The sequence below is a fragment of the Lepus europaeus genome, chromosome 3 (genome assembly GCF_033115175.1).
Source record: "Lepus europaeus isolate LE1 chromosome 3, mLepTim1.pri, whole genome shotgun sequence".
Taxonomy (NCBI): Eukaryota; Metazoa; Chordata; class Mammalia; order Lagomorpha; family Leporidae; genus Lepus; species Lepus europaeus.
This window is the reverse complement of record NC_084829.1, coordinates 153,867,379-153,892,912: the sequence shown is the minus strand read 5'-3', so window position 1 is coordinate 153,892,912 and position 25,534 is coordinate 153,867,379. Positions and strand designations below refer to the sequence as shown.

The following is a 25,534-nucleotide window of genomic DNA, read 5'->3' as shown; positions in this document are numbered from 1 at the left end:
TATTTGTGTAAGCCAATCATAATAACAGAGAATATTAAACAATTTTTGTAGTAGGAATTTTTCTTTCTTCTTCCTTTTTATTTGTTTTTGCTTGCTTTTTTTTTTTTTTTTTTTTTGACAGGCAGAGTTAGACAGAGAGAGAGAGACAGAGAGAAAGGTCTTCCTTTGCCGTTGGTTCACCCCCCAAATGGCCGCTTCGGTCGGCACGCTGTGCCAATCCGAAGCCAGGAGCCAGGTGCTTCCTCCTGGTCTCCCATGTGGGTGCAGGGCCCAAGCACTTGGGCCATCCTCCACTGCACTCCCAGGCTACAGCAGAGAGCTGGACTGGAAGAGGAGCAACTGGGACAGAATCCAGCGCCTCAAACGGGACTAGAAACTGGATTGCCAGCGCCGCAGTTGGAGTATTAGCCTAGTGAGTTGCGGTGCTGGCCTATGCTTGCTTTTAAAATTTGGATAAATTTATCTTTTGATGAGCAGAATTTCAATTTTTTAAATAATCAGTTATTAATATTTTTCTTCATAATTTTTTATCCCTTTCACTCTTAAAAATATTCTTTTGTATTCATATATTTGCCAAATATTTATTTCAAAGTGTCTCCATTTAATATAGCCTTAATTAAAATGTTTATTCTATAAATAATTCTGGAATTATTTATCTAGCTGGTGTGGTTAATAATATAAATTCATATCTTTAACAAATTACTATTTTTATTTGTATTAACTCATTGAAAAGCCTTACAAACTTTACTTTTTTTTTTACAAACTTTACTTTTGAAGCTATTATTTTTCTATTATACTGTTTTTATTTATGAAAATGGGTTTGTCTCTTAGTGTACTCATTTATAAAGAATGTCCTTGGGGCCAGCACTGTGGCTTAGCTGATCAAGCCGCCACCTGCAGTGCTGGCATCCCATATGGGAGCCAGTTTGAGTCCCGGATGCTCCGCTTCCCATCCAGCTCTCTGTTATAGCCTGGGAAAGCAGTAGAAGATGGCCCAAGTCCTTTGGCCCTTGCACCTGTGTGGCAGAGTTGGAAGAAGCTCCTGGCTCCTGGCTTTGGATCAGCACAGCTCTGGCCATTGCGGCAACAAGGGGAGTGAACCAATGGATAAAAGACCTCTCTCTCTCTCTCTGCCTCTCCTCTCTCTTGTAACTCTTACTTTCAAAAAAAAAAAAAAAAAAAAAAAAAAAAAAAACCTTAAAAAAATGTCCTAGATTGAGTTAAAATACCAAAATGAAAAGACTCTTCTTATTCAATGAATTTTACAAGTTCAAAACTCTATAGTGTAATTTTTCTTCATCTAAAGGATTTTCCTGATTTATATCTTAGTTTTACAATTTCCTGACTTTGTGCATTTTGGGGGGAGGAGAAATGCATCTATTTTAATTGACAAAGTGTATTCATATCTGTTCTTGACTTCCTGCTTTTTAAAAGGGAGTGTTTTCATTATTCTAATAAATGTGAATCAAAACTGACATAATGATAAAACATTCTTAATAGAGCATTTCAAATAAAACAAATACAATTTTCGAAGTCTCTGGTTTTTGCTTTAATTTCATGTTTCATACACTGCACAATATTTACAAAGTACTCATTTTTACAGTTTTATAAGTAAAGGGAGCAGCACAATTCTCCCATATAGTTAAATGCACCAGAGGATTTTTGGTTTCATTTCCCTCACTTGAGAGATAAAAAGCAGGTTTTACTCTGAATTTAAATTCTAAGGAAGAAACATCGACTTTGTTTACTTCTCATGTTTCACATTAAGGATCACATACAAGTCAAAAGTAGATTTGTCCCTAAGTTAACGCTCTCTTGAAATCTTATTTGACTATATGACAATTGCTAAATAATTTCCTTGTTACAACCAATTTTTAACAAGTTATCCTGCTAGTGATGTTTTCCCCTTCCTGCCTTCTTTACTTCTGTTCATTCTTCCTTTTTTTTCCTTTGTTTTCTTTATATGTAGAGAGCATCTATCCAAAGACATTGATAAGAATAGCTGTCTTTGAAGAATGATGGGTAATATAACCTAAATGAAAGTCAAAAGAAAACGCTATATGCAGCTCTTACTATGTAAAAATAAAATTATATTCTTGAGCCATATTCAGACATTATTAGCTGTGACCACAGCATTGTAGAAGCCAAAATGAAATTACATTTTCTTCTCAGAAAATCTCAATGTTCAGAGAAATAAACAGCAACATAAGGTAAGTGTTTGCTATATCAGAAAAGAACCTCAAGCTTTTTTTTGAATAAGAATAGCCACTCACTGCACCAACCACATGACATAGTACAATCATTATACAAAGATTTTTCAGAAAACCTGAAATTCAAATTTATAAAGAAGCAAACAAGAAATGATGACTGAGAGTTAAGAATCACTCCAGATGGAGAATTCTTCATGACTGTAACATCTATTTCTATAACAGACCATCTCCAAATGACTTGTAGTTATTTTTCTGCAAAGTTGCAAGCGAAGATCTCCAGATAAAGTGGGTGAGTGGGCAGGAGGAGAAAAAGATGGGAAGTTATCATTATACTCTTAAATCTGTATATATGAAACCTGTTCACCTTACATAAATAAAAAATTTTAAACAAAAAACTTTAATATGGTTCACTTGTCATCCTAAAGAAAGAAGAGTTAAATTTCCTTAGAAGATTTTTTTTAAAAAAATGATTTCTTTTCTCTTTACAGTTATATGATAAGTGAATGAGAATTTTAAACCACAGTTGTCTAAAGTTTTATTCTAACCTGAAATAAAACCATCCACTTACATCTTCAAGTTCTAAATCAACAGACTCAATCAATTGTATTTAACCAATCTTGGATTGCAAATATTTGGGGAAAAACTGTGTCTATACTTAACATGTATAGACTTTTCCCCTTATGGTTATTCCCTTAAAAGCACAGTGCAATGGCTATTTACATCATATTTGCTATTATAAGTAATCCAGGGATGATTTAAAGCATATGCGCTTGTGTGCATAGGTTATATGCAAATACTATGCCATTTTATATAAGAGTTGTAAGCTTTATTCATGGATTTTGATATTCTCCAGCAGTCCTGGAACCAATTCCCTGTGGATGCCAAGGGACAATTGTATAGACAACATTATAACTGATTCTTGCATTAGAATCACTATCTTTGATAAGCCCCACATTGAATACAAAATACATAAATACTTAACTGTTTGAGAAAATACAACGTTTTTGTGAAACATATGTAAAAATGTGTTCAAACAAGATGGTTTACATTGTAATGTCCAACTTACACAGAATATTTAAATGTGGAAACTCATCAGTGACTTGGGCCACTCCCTCAAAATTGTTTGGCCTATTTATGATTTCCTTTCAATAAAAAAAGTGAGAAAAACATAACAATTAAACAATGAAAGCACCCTACTCAGCAATCAGGGAATGCCTTGATGATAGACTCATAGGCGGGTGGTGGTGGTGTTGCAAGGCTGCCTCGAAGATTACTACTGGACCAGTGGAAATCAGGACGGCTCAGACTGTGGGAGGCAGTGATGGTGGGAGAGGTACTGGAGGAAGGGAGGGTCATCAGCTGGCTATCAGTTTCCACAGGAAGTGGTGGACATTGCAGAAAGGGGTGGAACGTAGACGCCCTGAAGCTTGATTTTCTTGGAAAAGAATTTGCTTGGTCCAGGGAAGCTTGCCGCTGAAAAGTGAGACTGGCCAAGCTAAGGTTGCTTCGACGTTCACAGCCACTGTGGCGATAAAATCCAGTTCTGTTGAGGCCATGGGTGTAGGAAGACCTTGATCGCCTACTTGAACTCCATTGTGAGATGGGAGCACTGGCTCTTCTTCGAGAAAGACAAACAAACAGGGCCCAAATAAATCCTCCCATGACAAGCCCAATTGCCATGGATACAGTGAAGGACATTATAAGGTCCTCTGAAACAAAGAAAACAAATAGCTAAGTCAAATTTAAAATAGGTAAACCATGACAAACAGAGGTATAAACTGTAACTACTGAAATACATTAATTTAAACATACTTTGAGAGAAATAGAATATGGTGATTAATGATTATAAATAAATGGAAGTTGATAATGCTTCCATTTATTCAAACAGGAAAACACAAAATAATATTTATAGTGACAGCATTCTAGGTTATGTTCTTCCATGTAAGAGCTAAGAAATAAAAATAGTCATCATAATGCCATACTTTATAAATTTTTATAGAGTGCTAATGTGGTCCAAAGATGACTTCCTTTTGGGTGATAATAGTCACTAACGTGCCAAGTCTATAAAGGATTTAGTCACCACTTTGATTTTGCCTTGTCCTCTATCTGTTTGCAGCAGTCACATTGCGTTCTCCCACCTGCACTCTTCACGACACCTCCCTTCCTGTCTGTTTCTGAAATAGGAAGTGCTGAGATAGAACCATCTGGCTAGCTGATTGATTTATGCCTTATTTCCTGAATACCCGGAATGTCGCTAGCGTCTCGGACTCCATGGTGACATGACCTGTGCAGACTACTAGGCTTTTTCTTATTCCCCAAAGCTTGTGACCTTTTTGTGATAATGAAATTCCTGTCCTCTCAACCTCTCAGAGTTTTTGTTATGTGCCAGTGTCCTCCAATTCATCAAAGTTCTGTTTGTTCAGATTTCCTGTTTTGGGGCTGAGAAGGGGTGAGAAATATGTTCTCCAAATAGAAATATTATCCTACTGCCACTTGTGAACTAAAAACATCTTCTAGAATTAAACTGGGAAGCTTAAACTCCACATTACATGGGGAAAAAAAAAAACACAAAAAACAAACAAACAAACAAAAAAACCAACTCTCTGGGTATTTTAAGGCCTGACTGCCTCACTGCCTACTCAATTCCTCATGCTCCACCCCATATTAACCCACAGCCCTGTTAGTTTTCTCACCATCCCAAAACCTATCATTCTCTCTAGGATTCTGTGCTGTCTGCATGTTTTCCCTTACTTCTGGATACCAACTTTTAGGTTTCTGTCTGGAAAATTCATTCTTCAAGATTCTTACATTTCCTGGAGAAAAAGGAGTTACTGGGAAGTGGAGAGGCAAGCTCTCTTATCTAATTACTTATCTGGCGAAGCTGTATTGAGAGAGCCTTAGACTGGAAACTAGCTGATTGAGGTTGTAACACAGTGGAGAGGTGGCGGTGGGAGGGGATGGCCACAAGCGCTTTGCTGTTCCTCCTATCAACAGGTAGAGTCTATTTCCCACTCCATGAGTCTGGGCTGGCTTCACGAGGTACTTTGACTAAATAGGATGCCATGGAGTTGCATCTATGCAAGTTGAAACCTAACGCCCAAAAGACTTGCAGTTTCCACCCTTGCTAGTCTAGCCAGCCCTGCAATTGTCAAATGAATAAGGCCAGGCTAGCTAGCTGAGTGATGAGAGACACATGACCCAGTTAACACCTGTTGCTCTGGCCAGCAGCCTGCTTTCCTGTTCAAAAGAATGGAATTACCCAGGGTAATTGAGATGCTAGTCAGTCCCCCAACTGACAGTGGTCCATCAGCAAAGATTTTGGACAGCTCATCAAGTTGAGTCCATTCCTAGTGGCCTACCCACAAAATCATGAGCTAAGTGAATTGTTTTGTCACTATATTTAAAATGGATTGCTAACAACAAAAGCTCACTGATACAGTGTTCCAGATTCATCTTTATCTCACATGTGCAATTTTTAGGGTATTTGTATAGACTCACTGATTTCATTACCTTTATAAAATGTTTGAGGCTTTGTTTATGGACCACAATCAGAAAATGTGGTCTGTATACTCTTTGGAATACTACTCAGCCATAAAATATGTCCTCTCTTTCATAACAAAATGGATGCAACTTGAAACCATTATACTTAGTAAAATAATCCAGTTCCCAAAAAGAAAAATATTGTATGTTTCCCTTGACCTGTGGTAACTAATAATTACAAAAAAAGTAATGTATATGAGGGAAATTGACATTTTGAGATTTGAGAATGTTTACAGCCCTTGCCTCTAATGTTGAAGAACAATGTTTTTTCTTCTTACTATTTGTTGAATTCTTAGTGGAGGGCTAATTTTATGATTATAAAATAAACTGAAATTAAATCATTTTAAAAATTAAAAGAATAAGAAAGCAAGAAAGAGGGAGAGTGGGAATGTGGGGGAGGGGAGTGTGGGAGGTATCACTATGATCCTAAATCTGTTTGTATAAATACATAAAATTTGTTCACCTTATGTAATTAAAAAATAAAATAGGGCCAGCGCCGCGGCTCACTAGGCTAATCCTCCGCTTTGCGGCACCGGCACACCGGGTTCTAGTCCCGGTCGGGGCATCGGATTCTGTCCCAGTTGCACCTCTTCCAGGCCAGCTCTCTGCTGTGGCCAGGGAGTGCAGTGGAGGATGGCCCAAGTGCTTGGGCCCTGCACCCACATGGGAGACCAGGAGAAGCACCTGGCTCTTGCCATCGGATCAGCGCGGTGCGCCGGCCGCAGCGCGCCAGCCGCGGTGGCCATTGGAGGGTGAACCAACAGCAAAAAGGAAGACCTTTCTCTCTGTCTCTCTCTCTCACTGTCCACTCTGCCTGTCAAAAAATAAATAATAAATAAAAAATAAAATAAAATGAAAAAAAGGGGCAAATTACACAAAAGAGAGTTAGATCTTATGATTGCCAAGTTTCTTTCCAATTTATTGTTGTAATCAGTGATATTCTATAAAATATTTAGTACATAGAAATGACAAAATCAATCTAATAAATATAAATTGATATTAATAATAAGAATAATCATTGTTGAATAATTTTAGGATATATTTAGTGTCTTCCAAGCACATAATGTCACATAGATCTTCTGTGGAGAGGCTATATTTGCCATGTCCTACTTCCGTATTTGTCCTCACAAATACTTAGAATCCTCTATAACAATGATATATATCAGATATAAACAATAAATCCTTTGCAATAAGATGACTTCTGAATTATAAGGCGATTTATCACAGATCAGCCTGGCCTGGTATTATTATTCTAAAATGTGTCTCTTAATAATATTGAGTCACAGCCTTAAAATACAATGTCTTCAGAGATTTTTCTAAGCTAGGCTTTACCAAGAAAGAGCAAATAAAAATAGGCAGGGCTGAATACTAACCTATGGGTAATACATGACAACTCTAAATTAACTTTTTTCAGTGCCCAAATATTTAGAACCTAAGATTCTGCTTCAGAAGTTATAAGAATTCTTAAGTTGCCATAGCAATAGCAATCATGAGAATCAGAATTTCACACTTCCTAAAATATAATAACAACAATATGAGTAAATAAAACCATATGAAATCCATGTTTTCAGCATGGATTCTAATTAGAAAACAAATAACATACACACTTTAAGTTACGAGAAACTGAATAATTGAAAACAGCTACTGTAAATGATCTCTTATGCTTCAACATAAGCCTTCATGGAAAGAAAGGGCAATTTTAGAAAAACTGTGAAAACAGTGCAAAGTATACTGGTGCCTGAACACACAAACCGAGTAAAGGAAAGGAACTTACAAGTACATATAAAAATGTGAGGAAGCTGTCTTAGAGAGCAATCCCTCTCTGAAGAGGCAGAGGGTAGAGAATTCAGTCACAAAAGATCACATATTGTATGATTTCATTTGTGTGAATTGTCCAGAATAGTCAAAACAAAAAGGACAAAAAATAAATTATTTTCTAAGGCTGGAGGGTGGGATAGGAAGGAATGAGAAGAGCATGCATATAGGCGTGAGGTTTCTTTGAAGCACAAAAATGTTCATAAATTAGATTTTAGTGATTAAACTACTGTGGAAACTAATTGTTGTTAGGCAGGTGAATTATATGGTATAGAGTTATGTCTCAATAAAGCTACTTAAAGAATAAATAAAAAGGAATTGTGCTGGTTGGAAACAACACAATAATGAGGAAGAGACAAGATTAAAGGAAAATTTGGGATTCTTCAAGACAAAGAAATATTAAAATACTATCAGAAATATTAAAATACTATCATAAATATTAAATACTATCAGAAATATTAAAAAGCTATCAAAGGACAAGAATGAATTGGCAAAATAGTCTAGAAAAGAACTAAAAAGTAAAGAACTACTCAGTGGTTCCTAGAACCAAGCCCTCTGTTTTCTCTCCAATAAGATGCATGAGTCCAGATAATTTATAAAATTTGATACAGACTGAAAAATTAATTAATTTGTCTACAGGCAAAAAAGGTGGAGATGGAGATAGAGCCAGAGATGGAGATGCAGATGGAGATGGAGATGGAGACACAAAGAGAGCTCCTGTCTCTGGTTCATGCTTCCAAATGTCCATAATGGCTAGGGCTGGGCTGGATTGAAGCTAGGAGCCATAAATTCAATCCAGGTGTTCAGTGTTAGTGTTAGACCCCAACTACTTGAGCCATCACCACTACATCCCAAGGTCTGCATTAGCAGAGAGCTGGAATCCTCAGCTGAAGTTGAGAATTGAACACAGGTATTCTAGTGTGGAATGTGGACATTTAACCTGGTAGTTAAGATGTGGGGTGTGGACATCTTAAATATTAAGTTAAATGCCCATCCCCAAAAGTACTTTTTAAAGAACATATCTCATTTTGAAGGCAAATGAAGCAAACTCTCACACTGTTAAATCATGTAATATAAATTATGTGTTGTTATCCTAATTTGTAACGTGTCTATACAAGCAGTAAGTAGCTGGCACATAGTAAGTCTTCAAGTGCTAACTATACTACTACTAATTGTTTAACTTATGGAAGCTATAAATTCTTCTTGGCCTAATAGTAGTAGCCATTATATTGCTTTCCAATTCTAAGATTCTAACATTGTATTATGTATGATTTGCAGCAAATATAATCAGCAACTCAAATCCTGCCTACTGGTATTGAAAATTAGTAGAGGTCTCCATCTAGTGGCCTTCAGCTGAATCACCCCAGTATCTGAATGATTTTCTCAGTGACAACAGAATGGAACACTGATTAAATATTCAGAAACCCTTTGGAATTGTAAGAATTACAAACTAAACTATTTTTAAAAAGATTTTATTTATTTGAGAGGTAGAGTTACAGACAGTAAGAGGGAGAGACAGAAAGGTCTTCCATCTGCTGGTTCACTCTCTATATGGTTGCAATTGCCCAAGCCAGGCTGATCCAAAGCCAGGCTGATCCAAAGCCAGGAGCTAGGAGCTCCTTCCAGGTCTCCCACATGGATGCAGGGGCCCAAGCGCTCAGGCCATCTTCTATTGCTTTCCCAGGCCATAGCAGAGAGCTAGATCAGAAGAGGAGCAGCCAAGACTAGAACTTGTGCCCATATGGGATGCCGGCACCACAGGCGGAGGATTAACCTACTGTTCCACAGCGCCAGCCCCACAAACTAAACTTTTACCAAAGCAAATGGGATTGTATCAAACTAGAAATTTCCTGCATATCAAAGGAAACAAGAACAGAGTGAGGAGACAGTCATGCAATGGGAGAAATATTTGTAAACCATATATGAGGGTACTTCAAATCATTCAAGAAAATGGAATTAAAAGTCAAGTTTATTTGCTGCAAAAACTTTTTAAAATATGTTCACAACCTTTTCAGAATATTCATCATCCATGAACATTTTGAAAACCCCTTGTATGTTAAGAGCTTAATATCTTAAATTTATAGGGAACATATAGAACTCAATCGCAAGAAAACAGATATTCTGATTTTAAACCAAGAAAAGGTCCTCAACAAACATTTCTCAAAAGAAAACATACAAATGGCCAGCAGATGTGTGAAAAGGTGTTCAACATGACTAATCCTCAGAGAAATGCAAATAAAACCATAATAAGGGGCTGGTGCTGTGGCACAGCAGGTTAATCCTCCGTCTGTGGTGCCAACATCCCATATAGGCGCCGGTTCTAGTCCCGGCTGCCCCTTTTCCAGTACAGCTCTCTGCTATGGCCTAGGAAAGCAGCAGAAGATGGCCCACGTCCTTGGGGCCCTGCACCTACATGGGAGACCTGGAAGAATCTCCTGGCTCCTGGCTTCGGATCAGCGTAGCTTTGGCCTTCGCGGCCATTTGGGGAGTGAACCAACGGAAGGAAGACCTTTCTCTCTGTCTCTCCCTCTCACTATCTGTAACTCTAACTCTCAAATAAAATAAATAAAATCTTTTAAAGAAACTATAGTAAGATATTGCCTCATACCTATCATAATGGCTGTTATCTACAAGACAGGAGATAAATCCTGGTGATGACATGGAGAAAATATTGATCTGAATATTAAGTTAATATATCCATTATGTAAACAACTATGGAGATTCCTTTAAAGTCAAAAACAGAATAATTATTTGATCCAGCAATTCCTCCAGCTACATATCCCAACACTTGCACATGTCTTGAGATGAAATCAGTGCCTCTAACAGGTATTTGCACTCTCATGTTCATTGCAGCTTTATTCACAACACCCAGTATTTGGAACATCTAAGCATCCACTGTCAGCTGAATGGATAAAGAAATTTGATATACAGAGATATTTGATTTACATAGTGGAATGTTATAAAATAATGGAATATTATCATCCAGCTTTTTAAAAAAGACATTGTATTTGCTAGTTTAATCCCCAGATGGCTACCACTGCCAGCACTGGGTCAGGCTAAAGTCAGGAGCCAGGAGCTTCATCCATGTCCCCCAAGTGTTTGGGCCATCTTCTGGCTGCTTTTCTCAGGTCATTAGCAGAGAGCTGGATGGGACGAGAAGCAACCAGGACATGAACCGTTGCCCATATGGGATACCAGCATTGCAGGCAGAGGCTTTACCCACTGCACCACAAGGTCCCTTATCCAGCCTTTTCAAATGGAAATACTGTCATATGCAACAACTTACATGAACCTGGGGGGATGTTGTGGTGAGTGAAATAATACAGACATAGAAAGACAATACCAAGTGAGTTCATAATACTATATTGTATGCTTAAAATTTATTAAGAGATCTTAAAAGTTACTATCACACACACAAAAAGTAACCATATGAGGTAACAGATGTTAATTAGCTTGATGACAGTAATCATTTTGTAATATATACATATATCAAAAAGCATATTGTGGGGCTGGCACTGTGGTGTAGTAGGCTAAGCCTCTGTCTGTGATGCCTCCCAGCCAAGGCCATTGTGATCAACTGGGTAGTGAACCAGCAGAAGGAAGATATCTCTGTCTCTCCCTCATTCTCTCTTAACTCCAACTTTCAAAGACATAAAGAAAAGAAGAGATTTATCTTGGTCAGTTTTGAAGCTGAGAGGGTGTTGGCATCTGGTCTTCTAGTGAGGAAACTGATGCAGAAAACCAAAGGAGGCAAAGAGAGTGCAAATTGAGTCCTGTGAGAGTGAGAACTCACTCACATTTGAAAAGCAGGAATTAATATATTTATGGGGGTTCAGCCCATGACTCAAACACAGCTCATCAGGTACACCTTGCAAACCTTGCTGAATTGATAAATCAAGCCTCAGTATGAGTTTTGGTGGAGAGAAAACATATGCAAATGTTCACAGACAAACAAACTAGATTTGCAAAAATACTTCGAAGAAAATTAATCAGCAAACCACAGACAACTATTAAATATTTACAAACCTACATTTATCTGACAATAACTAGCATATATCAAGGACTTTTCCATTCATTTATAAGACTAAAAATAAAATTAAAACAGGCCAAAGTTTTAGCAAATACTTCTGAAAGACATATTCAGAGGCCAATAAGCATGAGAGAAAAAACTTTACATCAAGAGATGGCATTTTTTTCCTAAACAAATTCAGGCAGTCAACATTTAGACTTTATAGGCCTCCCATTCTCTATCTAAACTAATGAACTCTTCCAAAAGTAGCCATAAACCAGTGGGCAAGTTTTCCCTCAAGTTTTATTTATCAATATAGACTGTGAGTCAGATTTAGCAAAGGGATCACAGTTTGCCTATCCCTGTTCAACATCATTTACCACCACAGAAATGCAGGATAAAACCATAATGAGATAGAACTAATTGTTAACCACAGTGGATAAAACTAAAATGAGCAAAAATTTGAAAGAATTGAAAGCTTCACCTTGGAAAGAATGTTAACTTGTAAAACCACTTAGAAAAAAAAATGCCTGGTGGTTTCTTATACACTTGAATATACACTAAAACAACTGGTGTGGGAATGTAGGTAGCTAGGGAAAGGAGCTGAAGTCTGATAGCCCCAGCTAAACTGCTGGTGTACAACCTCACACTGACAAATGCAGGCCACTGATTTGATAGCTCCAGGCAATCCGTGGTATAACAGCCGCCCTAGGACAGCTGCTGCACACCCATAAGACAGCCAGCCTGCCCCGTGTGGCAGCTCCCCTTCAGTGCACCATCCAAACTGCCTTCCCTTTCTCTGCACCATCAGGCCCTCTGAATTCTTTCCCATGTGGAAGGAAGAATCTGCAATAAGCCTGGCCAGGAGTCCTGCAAGGTTATGACCCAGGAATTCTACTTCCAGAAAGCGATTCAAGAATGAAAACATATATCCATAAAAAGACTTACAAGAATAGATATTGCAGCTTTATCCTTAATAGCTAAAACTGTACTCAGCCATGATGTCCATCAATATGAAAATATAAATTACTTGTGATATATAAATGCTATTTGGCAATAAAATTACTAATATAGTACAAACAGAATAAATATTCAGTGTGCTATGTGGAGGAAATAGGCTGTACACAAAACAACAAACATTATATGGCTTTTTTTTTTTTACTTTTTGACAGGCAGAGTGGACAGTGAGAGAGAGAGACAGAGAGAAAGGTCTTCCTTTTGCCGCTGGTTCACCCTCCAACAGCCGCCACGGCTGGCACGCTGCGGCCGGCGCACCGCGCTGTTCCGATGGCAGGAGCCAGGTGCTTATTCTGTTCTCCCATGGGGTGTAGGACCCAACCACTTGGGCCATCCTCCACTGCACTCCTGGGCCACAGCAGAGAGCTGGCCTGGAAGAGGGGCAACCGGGACAGAATCCGGTGCCCCGACCGGGACTAGAACCCGGTGTGCTGGCGCCGCTAGGTGGAGGATTAGCCTGTCGAGCCACGGAGCCGGCCAATATATGGCTTTAATTATAGAAAAGATGCCAGGAGAGCTGCTTCCTCTGAGGACACTGTTCTCAGGGGGTGACTAGGAAGAGGCTTTAGGAAACTCTAGGAGTTGGTGATTATGTTCCATATCTTGACTGGGCTTTGGGTTACTCAGGAGTGTATGTATTTATAGAAATTCAGCAAATTTTCTTCTATGGCTCGTGCACTTCATTGTAATTCATTTTATCTATGTCATATTTAAGTATGACCTTAAAAAACTCCATTGAATTCCTGATAATAATATGAATCTTGAGGAAATCGGGGGTAAGTGTATTGATATGTTCAATATACTTAGAAATGTATAAACAGATAGATGGTTAAAATTAATATTGTATACTCTGGTTTCTCTTCAGATCCTCCTTTTACTAAAATTAATATTGTAAAAACATTAATGATCATATCATGGTGGTTAAGTATATGAGTATTTATTATAGAATTCTTCAAATGTTTCTGGATTTTTAAATATTTATTAATAAACTGTTGGAAAAATACTTGAGAGAATATCATGACCAGTCTATATTCAGCATATTTGGATATTTAATGCAAATGGTTTCTACAAAACACAAACTTCCATAACTAATGGAAGAATCAATAGAAAAATCTGAGGGGTTCATCCTCGTTAAAGAAATTTCAGGTAGCACCTAAAACCTTCCAAATAAACATATTATCTATAACTATACTGGTGAATTTTTATTAAAAATTTAAACAATGAGCAACACCAATCTACACAAACTTTTTGTAATAATAGGAAAATAGGAAACATTTCCCAACATCTTTTATGAGGCTTGCAAAAAAAAAAAATCTCACAAAGCTATCACGATTGAAGACAATTATGTGAGACAGAAGCAAGCCAGTGGCTCAATAGGAGATTCTATTGACCACCTATGCGAAGAGAGATTGATAGGCAAAGCTGCACACACCCCAAGTCACTTCACAAGAGCTACAGGAGCCAGCTGAGAGATCACAGGGCCACATCTTGTTTTAATCATAAGAAATGTCACATTGAAGAAAGCAAGAAGGAAGAGTTGCTGGTATCATTCCTCTTCCAGTTCCAATTGACTTTACTGCTTTCCTCCAATTTTAGGCAGACAGCAAGGAGCCATTGGACTCTGTCTTAGGATTCAGTGCTGTGTCGGCAAAGCTCTGTTCTGGGAAGATCCTTATGATTTCTGTCCTGAGGCAAGTGTCTTTGGAAGTCTCTGGACTTGTGGTTGTATCAGCAAAGGCCTGCCCCCCGGTGAGATAGATTTGTTTTGGTGTGTAGCACCAATTTCTTGCAGGCCTGATGTGCACACCCAAGATTCAACAGAGCCTGGGGATTATGAGATTCAGATATGACCCACCTACAGCCTGCCTATTAACTGAGGGTCTGACTCTATCACCTCTTCTACAACTTAGGGTAGTGTTCAATGAATCACAAGACTATTTGGGGATGGAGCCAGGCCGACAAACCTAGTATTGAACAGATTCTAGCACTCTCTGTCCCCTGGACAGTGCCTGCAGAGGGACTCTGGTTCTGCTTCAGTGCCCAGCAGATTTCCATGGTCTCAGGTGAACAGTCTTTTACCCCAGTCGATATCACCAGTGAGTGAAAGTTGCAGCATGAGGCTGTGAATCCACTCAGCAGGAGACAGATCCTAGCAATATGAACTTTGCTCCTATACCCAGGTTGCACTAGTCTTAATGGGCTTTGGGTTTCAGATGTGATCTATATCATAGCATTCAGGAACATAGAACAAGTAGTTGGAGCCTACCACAGGCCAAGAAAAAAAGGCTTGCAGGGACAGACTATCCCTTTATGGGTTCATCTCCAGTGCATACCGAATAATATATCAACTGCAGATTTGGAACCAATTTGAGAACACCAAGTGAAATAAAAATGCAATAGAAGGCATCACTAGCAGAATAAAGCAAGCAGAATAAAGAATCAATAAGCTCAAATTGAACCCAAAAGAAAGCAAGAGTAGCTATACTTCTATCAAATAAAATAGATTTTGTTTCAAAAGCAGTAAAAAGAGACTAGGAAGATCACTGTATAATTATAAAGGGCTCAATCCAGCAATAGCACACACACACACACACACATAATGGAGGAGCATCCAAATACATATGACAAATATTAATAGAATTAAAGGGAAAGAGAAATTCCAATACAATGATAGTACAAAACTTTTTAAGACTCAAATTACAAAAATGGACAGGTCATCTAGAGAGAAATTAACAAAGAAGGAACAAATTAAATTTCCCCCCAGAAAAATAAGACCTAACACACCTACAAAAGTTTTTAGCTGATAGTTGTAGAGTGCGCATTCTTCTTAATGACATATGGAACATTTTCCGGGATAGATCAAATAGTGGATCACAGAAGAAGTCTCAACAAAATTAGAATAGAAAACATATCAAGTATCATTTCTGATGACAATGTAATAATGTAATGAAATTAGAAATCAGTAATAAGAAAAGCTTTGAAACTATATAAATACATGGAAATTAAACAACTTAACCCTGAATAATCAATTGATAAAGAAATAAAGAGGAAATTAAAATATTTCTTGAAATGAATGAAATGGAAAACAATATATCAAAACATATAAAATACAGCAAAAGTAATACAAAGGGAAGCTTATAAAACTCAATTCCTGCATCAAAAATCAAAGAGATCTCAAATAAACTACTTACCACGGCACCTCAACGGTGAGGAGAAAAAAGAGCAAATCAAATCCAAAACTGATAGAAGGAAAGAAACAATATAACTCAGACTACAAATAATGACATAGAGGGCCAGCACTGTGGCACAGTGGGTAAACACCCTAGCCTGAAGTGCTGGCATCCCATATGGGTGCCAGTTTGAGACCCAGCTGTTCCACTTCTGTTCCAGTGCTCTGCTATGGTCTAGGAAAGCTGTAGAAGATGGCCCAACTCTTGAAATACTGCACCGGTGTGGGAGACTCAGAAGAAGTTCCTGGCTCCTGGTTTCAGGTCAGCACAGCTCTGGCCATTGCAGCCAACTGGGGAGTGAACCATTATATGGAAGACCTCTCTCTCTCTCTCTCTCTCTCTCTGCCTCTCCTCTCTGTAACTCTGATTTCAAATAAATAAATAAATCTTTAAAAAAATTATAAGAGATGGGCCAAGGACCTCAATAGACATTTTTCTAAAGAGGAAATCCAAATGGCCAACAGACACATGAAAAAATGTTCAGGATCACTAGACATCAGGGAAATGCAAATCAAAACCACAATGAGGTTTCACCTCACCCCGGTTAGAATGGCTCACATACATAAATCTACCAACAACAGATGCTGGCGAGGATGTGGGGAAAAAGGGACACTAACCCACTGTTGGTGGGAATGCAAACTGGTTAAGCCACTATGGAAGTCAGTCTGGAAAAAAAAAAAAAAAGAAACCCGAATATAACCCTTCCATACAACCCAGCCATCCCACTCCTTGGAATTTACCCAAAGGAAATTAAATTGGCAAATAAAAAAGCTGTCTGTATGTTAATGTTTATTGCAGCTCAATTCACAATAGCTAAGACCTGGAATCAACCCAAATGCCCATCAACAGTAGACTGGATAAAGAAATTATGGAACATGTACTCTATAGAATGCTATACAGAAGTTAAAAAAACAATGAAATCCGGTCTTTTGCAACAAAATGGAGGAATCTGGAAAACATCATGCTGAGTGAAATAAGCCAGTCCCAAAGGGACAAATATCATAATTCTCCCTTATTGGTGACAACTAACCGAGCTCCAAAAAAGAAACCTGTTGAAGTGAAATGGACACTATGAGAAACAGTGACTTGATCAGCCCTGTCCTGACTGTTGATGAACAACTTAATAGTTTATCCCTTTTAGTATTTTTTTGTTCTAGTTAATACTAGTAGTTGAACTCTTTAATTAACACACAATTATTCTTAGGTATTTAAATTTAACTGAAAAGTGATCCCTGTTAAATATGAGTGGGAATAAGAGAGGGAGGAGATGTACAGTTTGGCACATGCTAATTGGACTTGCCCCAAACAATACAGTTACAAATGTGCCTGGGGATTCCAATTCATTCCCATCAAGGTGGCATGTACCAATGCCATCTCACTAGTCCAAGTGATCAATTTCAGTTCATAACTAATCATAATGATAGGATTAAGAGTCAAAGAGATCACATAAACAAGACTAGTGTCTGCTAATACTAACTGATAGAATAAAAAAGGGAGAGAAGGATCCAACATGGGAAGTGAGATACACAGCAGACTCATAGAATGACAGATGTCCTAAACAGCACTCTGACCTCAGAATCAGCCCTTAAGGCATTTGGATCTGGCTGAAGAGCCCATGAGAGTATTGTAGGCATGGAAAGCCAAGATACCATGGGAAAAAAAAAAACCACCTAAATGAAAGATCTCCATGAGTGAGATCCCAGTGGAAAGAACAATCAAAGAATAGGTCATCAAAGAAGGAGGTACCTTTCTCTGAAGGGAAGAGATAACTTCCACTTTGACTATGGCCTTGTCTAAATATGATCAGAGTCGGCGAACTCAAAAGACCTCCATAGCTTTGGCAACTCATGACAAGAGCCTTGAGTGATTACTGATGCCATAAACAAGAGTGTCAATTTGTTAAGTCAACAACAGGAGTCACTGTGCACTTACTCCTCATGTGGGATCTCTGTCCTTAATGTGTTGTTCAATGTGATTTAATACTATAACTAGTACTCAAACAGTATTTTTCACTTTGTGTTTCTGTGTGGGTACAAACTGTTGAAAGCTTTACTTAATATATGCTAAATTTATCTTCTGTATATAAAGATAATTGAAAATGAATCTTGATGTGAATGGAAGGGGAGAGGGAATGGGAGAGGGTTGGGTTGCGGGTGGGAAGGAAGTTATGGGGGGGGGAGCCATTGTAATCCATAAGCTATACTTTGAAAATTTATATTCATTAAATAAAAGTTAAAAAAATACCTAAACAAAATAAAATACAACAAGGCAATAGGTAGCACCATGTTGAATAAGAAAAACCAGAGGTTTTCTAAGATCTGGAATAAGATAAAGATGCCCACTTTCACACTTTTATCCACTTTTATTTTACTGAAATTCTTAGCTAGAGCGATTACGCAAGAAAAATAAATAAAGCACATCAAATTGGAAAGGAGGGAGTCAAATTGTCACTCTTTGTAGAAGACATGATCTTAAAACCCCAGAGACCACCAAAAAAGATGTAGAACTAACAAATAAATTCAGTAAAGCTGCAGGATACAAAGTCAATGTACAAAAATCAGTAACATTGTCATAAAACAATAGTGAATTGTCTGAAAAAGAAAATAATACCATTCCCAATAGCTAAAAAAAAACCTGGGAATAAATATAACCAAGAGGTGAAAGATATCAACATATAAATCATTGAAATAAATTAAAGATGACACAAAGAAATTTAAACACATTCCATGTTCATATACTGGAAGAATTAATGTCATTGAAATGTCCATAGTATCCAAAACAGCTTACAGATTCAATGCAATCCTTATCAAAATGCCAATGACATTTTTCACAGAACTAGAAAAAACACTATAAAATTTATATGGAATTACAAAAGTCAAAGCCATCTTGAGCAAGAAGAACAAAGCCAGACACATGTATTGCAATGCTAGTGATTAAAACAGCATGATATTGGCATATGAATAGATCCACAATATAGAAATGCTAAAAGTAAATCCGTACACTTATGGCCAGCTGATAGTTGACAAAGGTGCTGAGTACATGCACTTGAAAAAGGACTGTCTTCTTTTTTAAGACTTTCAAAAATTTTTTACTGTCTGATACTTTATTGTTCAGGTTAATATGATATTAATCTGAAGAGAACAAATTTAATGTAGTTCATAGTACAGTTCTAAAAATATAATATTCTGTTCCACTCCCCCCCCTTTTCCTCTCTCTCCTTTCTTTCTTAATTTTTTAGATAATCCTTGACTGTAATATGAATTAAAATATGTTATTTCATAAGGGCTGACTTTTTAATAGATGGTGCTGGGGAAATTGAATATCCACTTCCAAAATAAGACCCCTATCTCTCACCATGCACATAAATCAACTTAAAGTAGAGTAAAGACCTAAATGTGAGACCTGAAACTTTGAAATTATTGGAAGAAAACATAGGGAAAACACTTCAGGATATTAAAATAGGTAATAATTTTCTAGATCAGACCCCCAAAACACAAGAAATAAAAGCAGGAATAGACAAGTGGGATTTCACCAAAGCGAAGAACTTTCACATAACACAGGCAACAGTGAAGAGTGAAGAGACAATCTCCAGAATAAGAGAAAATATTAGCAACCTACACATCTGACAAGGGGTTAATATCCAGAATACATAAGAAACTCCAACAACTCAATAGCAAAAGCAAGCAAGCAAACCAAAAACCCCAAATAACACAGTTAAAAATGGACAATTGATCTACAAAGCCATTTTCTCAAAGAAAGCCATGCAAATAGTCAACAGGTCCATGGAAATATGCTCAACAGTACTAATCATCAGGGTGATGCAAATCAAGACCATACTGAGATATCACCTTACTCCAGAAAGACTGGGTATTAGAACAAAGGCAAAGGGCAATGAGTGTTAAAGAGGATGTGGAGAAAAAGGAAGCTGTGCACTGCTGAAGGCCAGTAATATAAATTAGTACAGCCATTGTGGAAAACTCAAAAGACTTTCCTCAAAAGACTAAAAATTTTAGAACTACCATATGAGGCAACAATCCCACTCCTGGGTATAAGCAAGGGAAATGAAATGCATTCTTCAAGAGACATCTGCAGTCCCATGTTTATTGCAGCACTATTCACAATAGCTAAGGAATGGAAACAACCGAAGTGTCCATCCACTGATGAGTGGATAAAGAAACTGAGGTACACATACACAACAGAATGCTACTCAGACATAAAAAAAAGTGAAAACATGTCATTTGCAACAATGGTATGGAACTATAAGTCATTATGTCAAATGAAATGAGCCAAGCATGGAAATAAAAATACCACACAATCTCATACATGTGGAATAAAAAAAAATAGGTGATCTTATACAAGGTAAAAATACATTGGTGGTTACCAGAGGCTGTGAACAGAAAGGAAGAGGGAACAATGAGAAAGATTGCTTGACAGGTGCTAGTATATAGCTGCACTGCAGTAAGAAGTTCTGAGGTTCTATTACACAGCAGGTGATTAATGATAATGCTAATGTACTATATGTTTTTATATTTTAAAAACATAGATATGGGATTTTGGATTAAAACCTCAAATATTTAGATAAATATCATTAAGAAAATGCTAAACATATAAATGAAAACAGAGGAATTATGTATTATGATATTATTTAGAATTTGAAGTATGTATAAAATATGTATTGTGGACATATGCAAACAATGACTATCATGAAAAATATTTAAAATTTATAATATTGATAACTATAAACCTTTTCTCTAGATAAGGGAAATAAGGAGTGAGGTTAAGAGGGCTATGACATAATCATTATTATGATCAGAATTGTTTTGCTTAAAGATTTTTTGAAAGTCAGTGTTAATTGGGGGCAAGAGAGAGAGGAAGACAGAGTTATCTTCTATCTGCTGGCTCACTCCCCAGATGGCCACAATAGCAAGGGAAGGACCAGACTGAAGCCAGGAGCCTGGAACTCCATCTGGGTCTGCCACATAGGTATATTTTTTGTTGTTGTTGCTAAAATAAAAGGTTTAAAAATTCTTATATTTAAAAAAAAGAATTACATGACAGTATAACTCATGAATTTATATATAGACCTCTGAGGCTGACAAGGAATTAAAAAGTACACCCTAGCCCCATTTGCTGAAGCTGCAGGCTAAGAAACAACATTTTCTGGTATTAACCAAGGATTCTCCCCCATGGCAGTATTTGATTTTCAAGTCACTTCACAACCTTCCACCTCTTCAGTTACTTTGAAGAAGGTTAATATTGCTCCAAAAATCCATACAAAAGAAAGAGTTATTGCTTCTTCCCTGAATTACTAGTATGTGGAGCAGGTAATAATTTGAAAACTGGCATTTTAATGCATGAAGTAGATATTGAGAGTGAATCTTTCAGTCTCAACATACTAATAACCTGAAAGATTCTACCATGGAACTTTTCACCATGACTCAGAGCCTGTGAGTCAACTTTCATGAGCAGGCTAATGAGGGAGTTTTGGAGACACCAAGACGAGAAGGGGACCATTGCTCCACCCCCGCTACCCATTGTGATGAGCTACAGATGGAGCTGGGGCACGGGATGGAAATTGGTGTCTATTCCCAGCGTCCTCAGAAAGATCAGAAAGCCCTCTGAGAAATCTTGGGTATCCAAAAGCAAAACACAAAGGGAACGCAGTGGGTGATGTTTGTCCATTCACACTGAAGACACCTGATATAGCCCAAGCTGCTGAGACTCCTGTCCATGGGTGGGTTATGAGAAAACATGAACCATTGTTCTGTGCCATTGGGACAGTCAGAAAAGTACTTGAATAAGGACAGTAGACTGTAGAGGGCATCTAAATAAGAAAAATCGTGTCCTTGACCAATGTCGCACAGAGGGTATGAGCCAGATTTTATAGTGAGGGGCTTCAGCAGTGCAAATGGGAGAAAGAGCAATGTCCCAAAAGCAGAAAAGAAATTTATGTCAGTAGATGTCAGCAGAGGCCAGAACTTGAAAAACCAAGGCCCCTTTCCCTCCACTGCTGAGCAGATCAGGATCTCAAATCCCCCAATCCCTTTCCAACCTGAAAGAAAATTCCTAGCCTAGCCGGGAGGGAGGTGAAGAGACTTGAGGTCACTAACTTGCCCATATTCAAGTTAAATTGGCTGGAACGCCTGGTCTGGTATTCAGAATCTTGAAATCTGCCTGCAGCCTGCCTTTCCGACTTCGTACGCATTCTAGTTACACCATTCCCTTCTCTACAGTCACTCTGCACATCTTCTTCGTGACATTCCCCTGAGCTCCATGAAAGGCTCAAGCAATGCCTGATTTATGTCACTAACTCCTCACATATTGCCTAATATGGCCAGTCAGCGCTCCTCAGTAAACTACTGAGCTGAATGAAAATGAGTTAAAAGAGGGAAAAGTCAATGCCTAGAATGTGCTTCTTAGAGTTACCTTCCTATTTGAAACCTGCTTTTCTAGGAAGAGGTAAACCTCCATTGTTTTCTGAGAAGGATTTGGGTATCATTTCAGCTCTATCTTTTCTTCAGTCATACAATACCAATCATTGCCATTTGTCATATATTATCTTGTGCTGTTCCATAACTATACAGCTTTCATTTGCATCAGTGTGAACGCATAATGACTTCCAACAGTATAGTCCTCTTGGCACAGACATTGTACTTTTTTTTGAGAATTCAGTTAGGTAAATAAATATAAGTCCCTACACCCACAAATCCCCTGACTTTTCACAAGGCTAGCAGAAAAAAAAAAAAAAAAAAAAAAAAAAACGAAAAGTACAGCAGACAGCAAACAAAACCATGTCCTCTGCAGAACTCCCAGGTATTAAGCAAATAACAGAGTTGACTGACATTTGTCTCCTGTTTCCTGAGAGCAGAGCATGGTAAATTTTCAAAGCGAAGGTGGACTCTCGGGGAGGCAATCTGCATCTGTGTTGTCACTCATGGGCAATTTTAAAGCCAACACTTAATCTCTTGAGTTTAATACTCTCATTATGTTGAGTGAGTTTAGTGCATAAATATTGAGAGAATTCAAGTTGTTATTGGTAATAACATGGAATGATACCTTCATTTTTCTCATTCACTAAAGTAACCAAAAAATAATATTTGGAAAACAATTTAAGTTCCTTAAACACATTAAATCTAGGACATTTGTATGGTACATGACACATATTTTGCTTTTTGCAGCTATTATTTGTATGGTACACAATATATATTTTGCTTTTATAAGCTATTCTCAGAAAGTAAAAGTGCCAAGCAACTAATTTTGAAAGCAATAGATAATATGTTACATTGCACTGTGCAAAATTTTCAAAATAATAATTTTGGAAAGTCAGTGCTAAAAACAAATATCAATTAAGATACAAAAAGGAAATGAAAATAGGAAAGATTAACACTTATATTTAAGAAAATTGTTGCAATGCATATAAATAAATTTACATTTGTATTTCTTATGTTTATCCCAGAAGTAATAATGCAATCTTTCATATATTTTCCCCAAATCACCAAACATTACATCGGCACTGGCTTTGTTAACGTTTTACAGTGTAATGCTATGTTCGTGGTGTTCACTATTTCCATTATATTCACATATTAAAAAAAAGGAACACGAGGTCCTAGCTTTGGAACAATAAGTTGAATCCCCTCTTATGTACAGAGTTTCATATTAAAAATATTTAGATTTTTATCATCAGTAGATGAACTGTTAACATTCTCTTGGAATTTCAGATGGTTTTAGTGATTATTACCTACCTCCTAGTCAATGGAAATAATTGTTTTTTGGAATAATGAAATTTAATATTTAATGATATGAAAAAAATAGACTCAGCTTTTAGACATGAACTTTGCACTATAACCTTACTTTTGAATAATTTACATCGATACTTGTTTTCATCATGAGGAATTTATCTTTGACCTACTTTAATTTTTTTGCATGTTTAGCATATTTACTTTCTCTGTAAATGAGGACAGGAAATAACATGTAACCAGCATATAATTAAACACCTACAATGCAGTCTTATTTTTGATTGGTATCTACCTAACAACCTATTATCAAAGCCATTCTTTACAAAGTGTGATTTGCTTTCCTCTTTCAATTTTGTTACATAATTTGATAACAATGTTCAGCCACAGCCCTCCACTTCAGTCTTAAAGCAAACATCAATAATTGCTGTACAGAAGAGTGAATGCATTCCAGCTGTGAAGTTTTCTGTAGGGGTGGACAACTGGGCAAGACTGTTCAGAGCAGTCAGCTGCGGCTGGTTTCCTTTCCACCTGCTAATTCTCAAACCTCCCTTTGAATGACAGCAGAGAGTCTAAAATGATCCTGAGATGATTAAAATGTGTTCTGAACATATAAATCAGGGTTCAGATCTCTTCATAAACTACATTTTCTCCTTTAAGTTTCCTTCTTCTGGATTTAACTCAAATTTCCCCCTTTACTTTTACAACTTCTCTGAACCTAAGAGTATTTGTCACTTTCACGCCCCAGCCCTTCTTCCTTGTGTTTGTCCACCCGGGAGGGACTGGCAGTTCTCACCTCATGCTGTCCGGCTGCTCTTGGCAGTAGACAACACTACACTGAGAGCTGCCATCGACCTCAGCCAAAAACACCAAGGGCTTGCTCCTTTCCCACTGTGACAGGTTTCCATTATAATGCTACCTGTGATATTTCCACACTACCTTTTCTAATTTCATAGTATTATTCCATGTTTTAGCAATGTCTTCATCTCGAAATTCATTCATCTAAGTACAGTGTTGCTATTTAGATTCACTTTGGAAAATAAAAAGTACAATGTTAACAAACTAAGTTAAGATAACTTCTGTAAATCAGTTTGGCACCATTAAATAAAATATACAATTGTTAAGACAAACTAAACTTACTTTTCCATCAATATCTACATTGTCATATTCCAAACAACAATTACTTCCACTTTATACTTCTTGTCTTTTCTTGTTCTCATTGATATTTTATAATTCCAGCCAAAATCTATACTTGCTGATCAGATTCTTCTTAACTGGCTTCACAGTCCACTTTAGAGCAATTGTTATTTATAGGTTTCCATTGTAATAAATCCATAGAAACTTTAAATAATCAGTTGACAGTAAACAAAATGTATGAGACATTCCCAATGTTTCAAGAAATTATTCAGCATATTTCTCTGCATTCTACTTTTAAATTAAAAAAACAGTTAAAAAAATACCTTACCCCAAAAGTTTTCTGGCCATGGACTCCCTAAACTTGTTGTGTTATTAGCCATAATATCCACAAGAAAGAGAAGAAAGAAAGAAAAGCCAGTATGTCCAAGAGAAGCAGTTTGAATGTAAGCAAGGGAAAAATAATTTTCACACAAGCCCTCATATACTTATGTTTGCATAAAGGAAATAAGTGTATCATGTTTCCTGCTTTTATACTCAAATTAGCAACTGTTTTTCTTATCTTGGAATTCCACATGGTTCCTGAGACACAAAACAATTTCCTTCTCGTCATTTCCTGAGTTACTAAGCACTGTGGTCTCAGCCCCCTCCAAATCTGCCTTTGAGACAGGAGGCCTTTTCCTCAGTATTTCCCCATCCTCTTGACACACATAGTGGCACTTCACTCCAGCACTTGGGGTTAGCATTACACAGAACTGCGAAATGGACTGACCTCTGATATCTGCCACTGTATTTATATAATAAATTAAGGGGGGATGGGAACTCAACTCCAAATTCTATCTGAGT

The 25,534-nt window shown here is 37.3% G+C and overlaps 1 protein-coding gene across 1 annotated transcript; it reads right to left on the bottom strand.

Annotated features, from left to right (window-relative positions):
- Nucleotides 1-1,516: 1,516 nt before the first annotated feature.
- Nucleotides 1,517-25,188, bottom strand: MYCT1 (MYC target 1). The gene is given in 2 exon segments (XM_062187767.1): nucleotides 1,517-3,919; nucleotides 25,020-25,188. Coding segments are annotated over 2 exon segments (681 nt in total). The 3' UTR covers nucleotides 1,517-3,407.
- Between the last annotated feature and the right edge of the window lie 346 nt (nucleotides 25,189-25,534).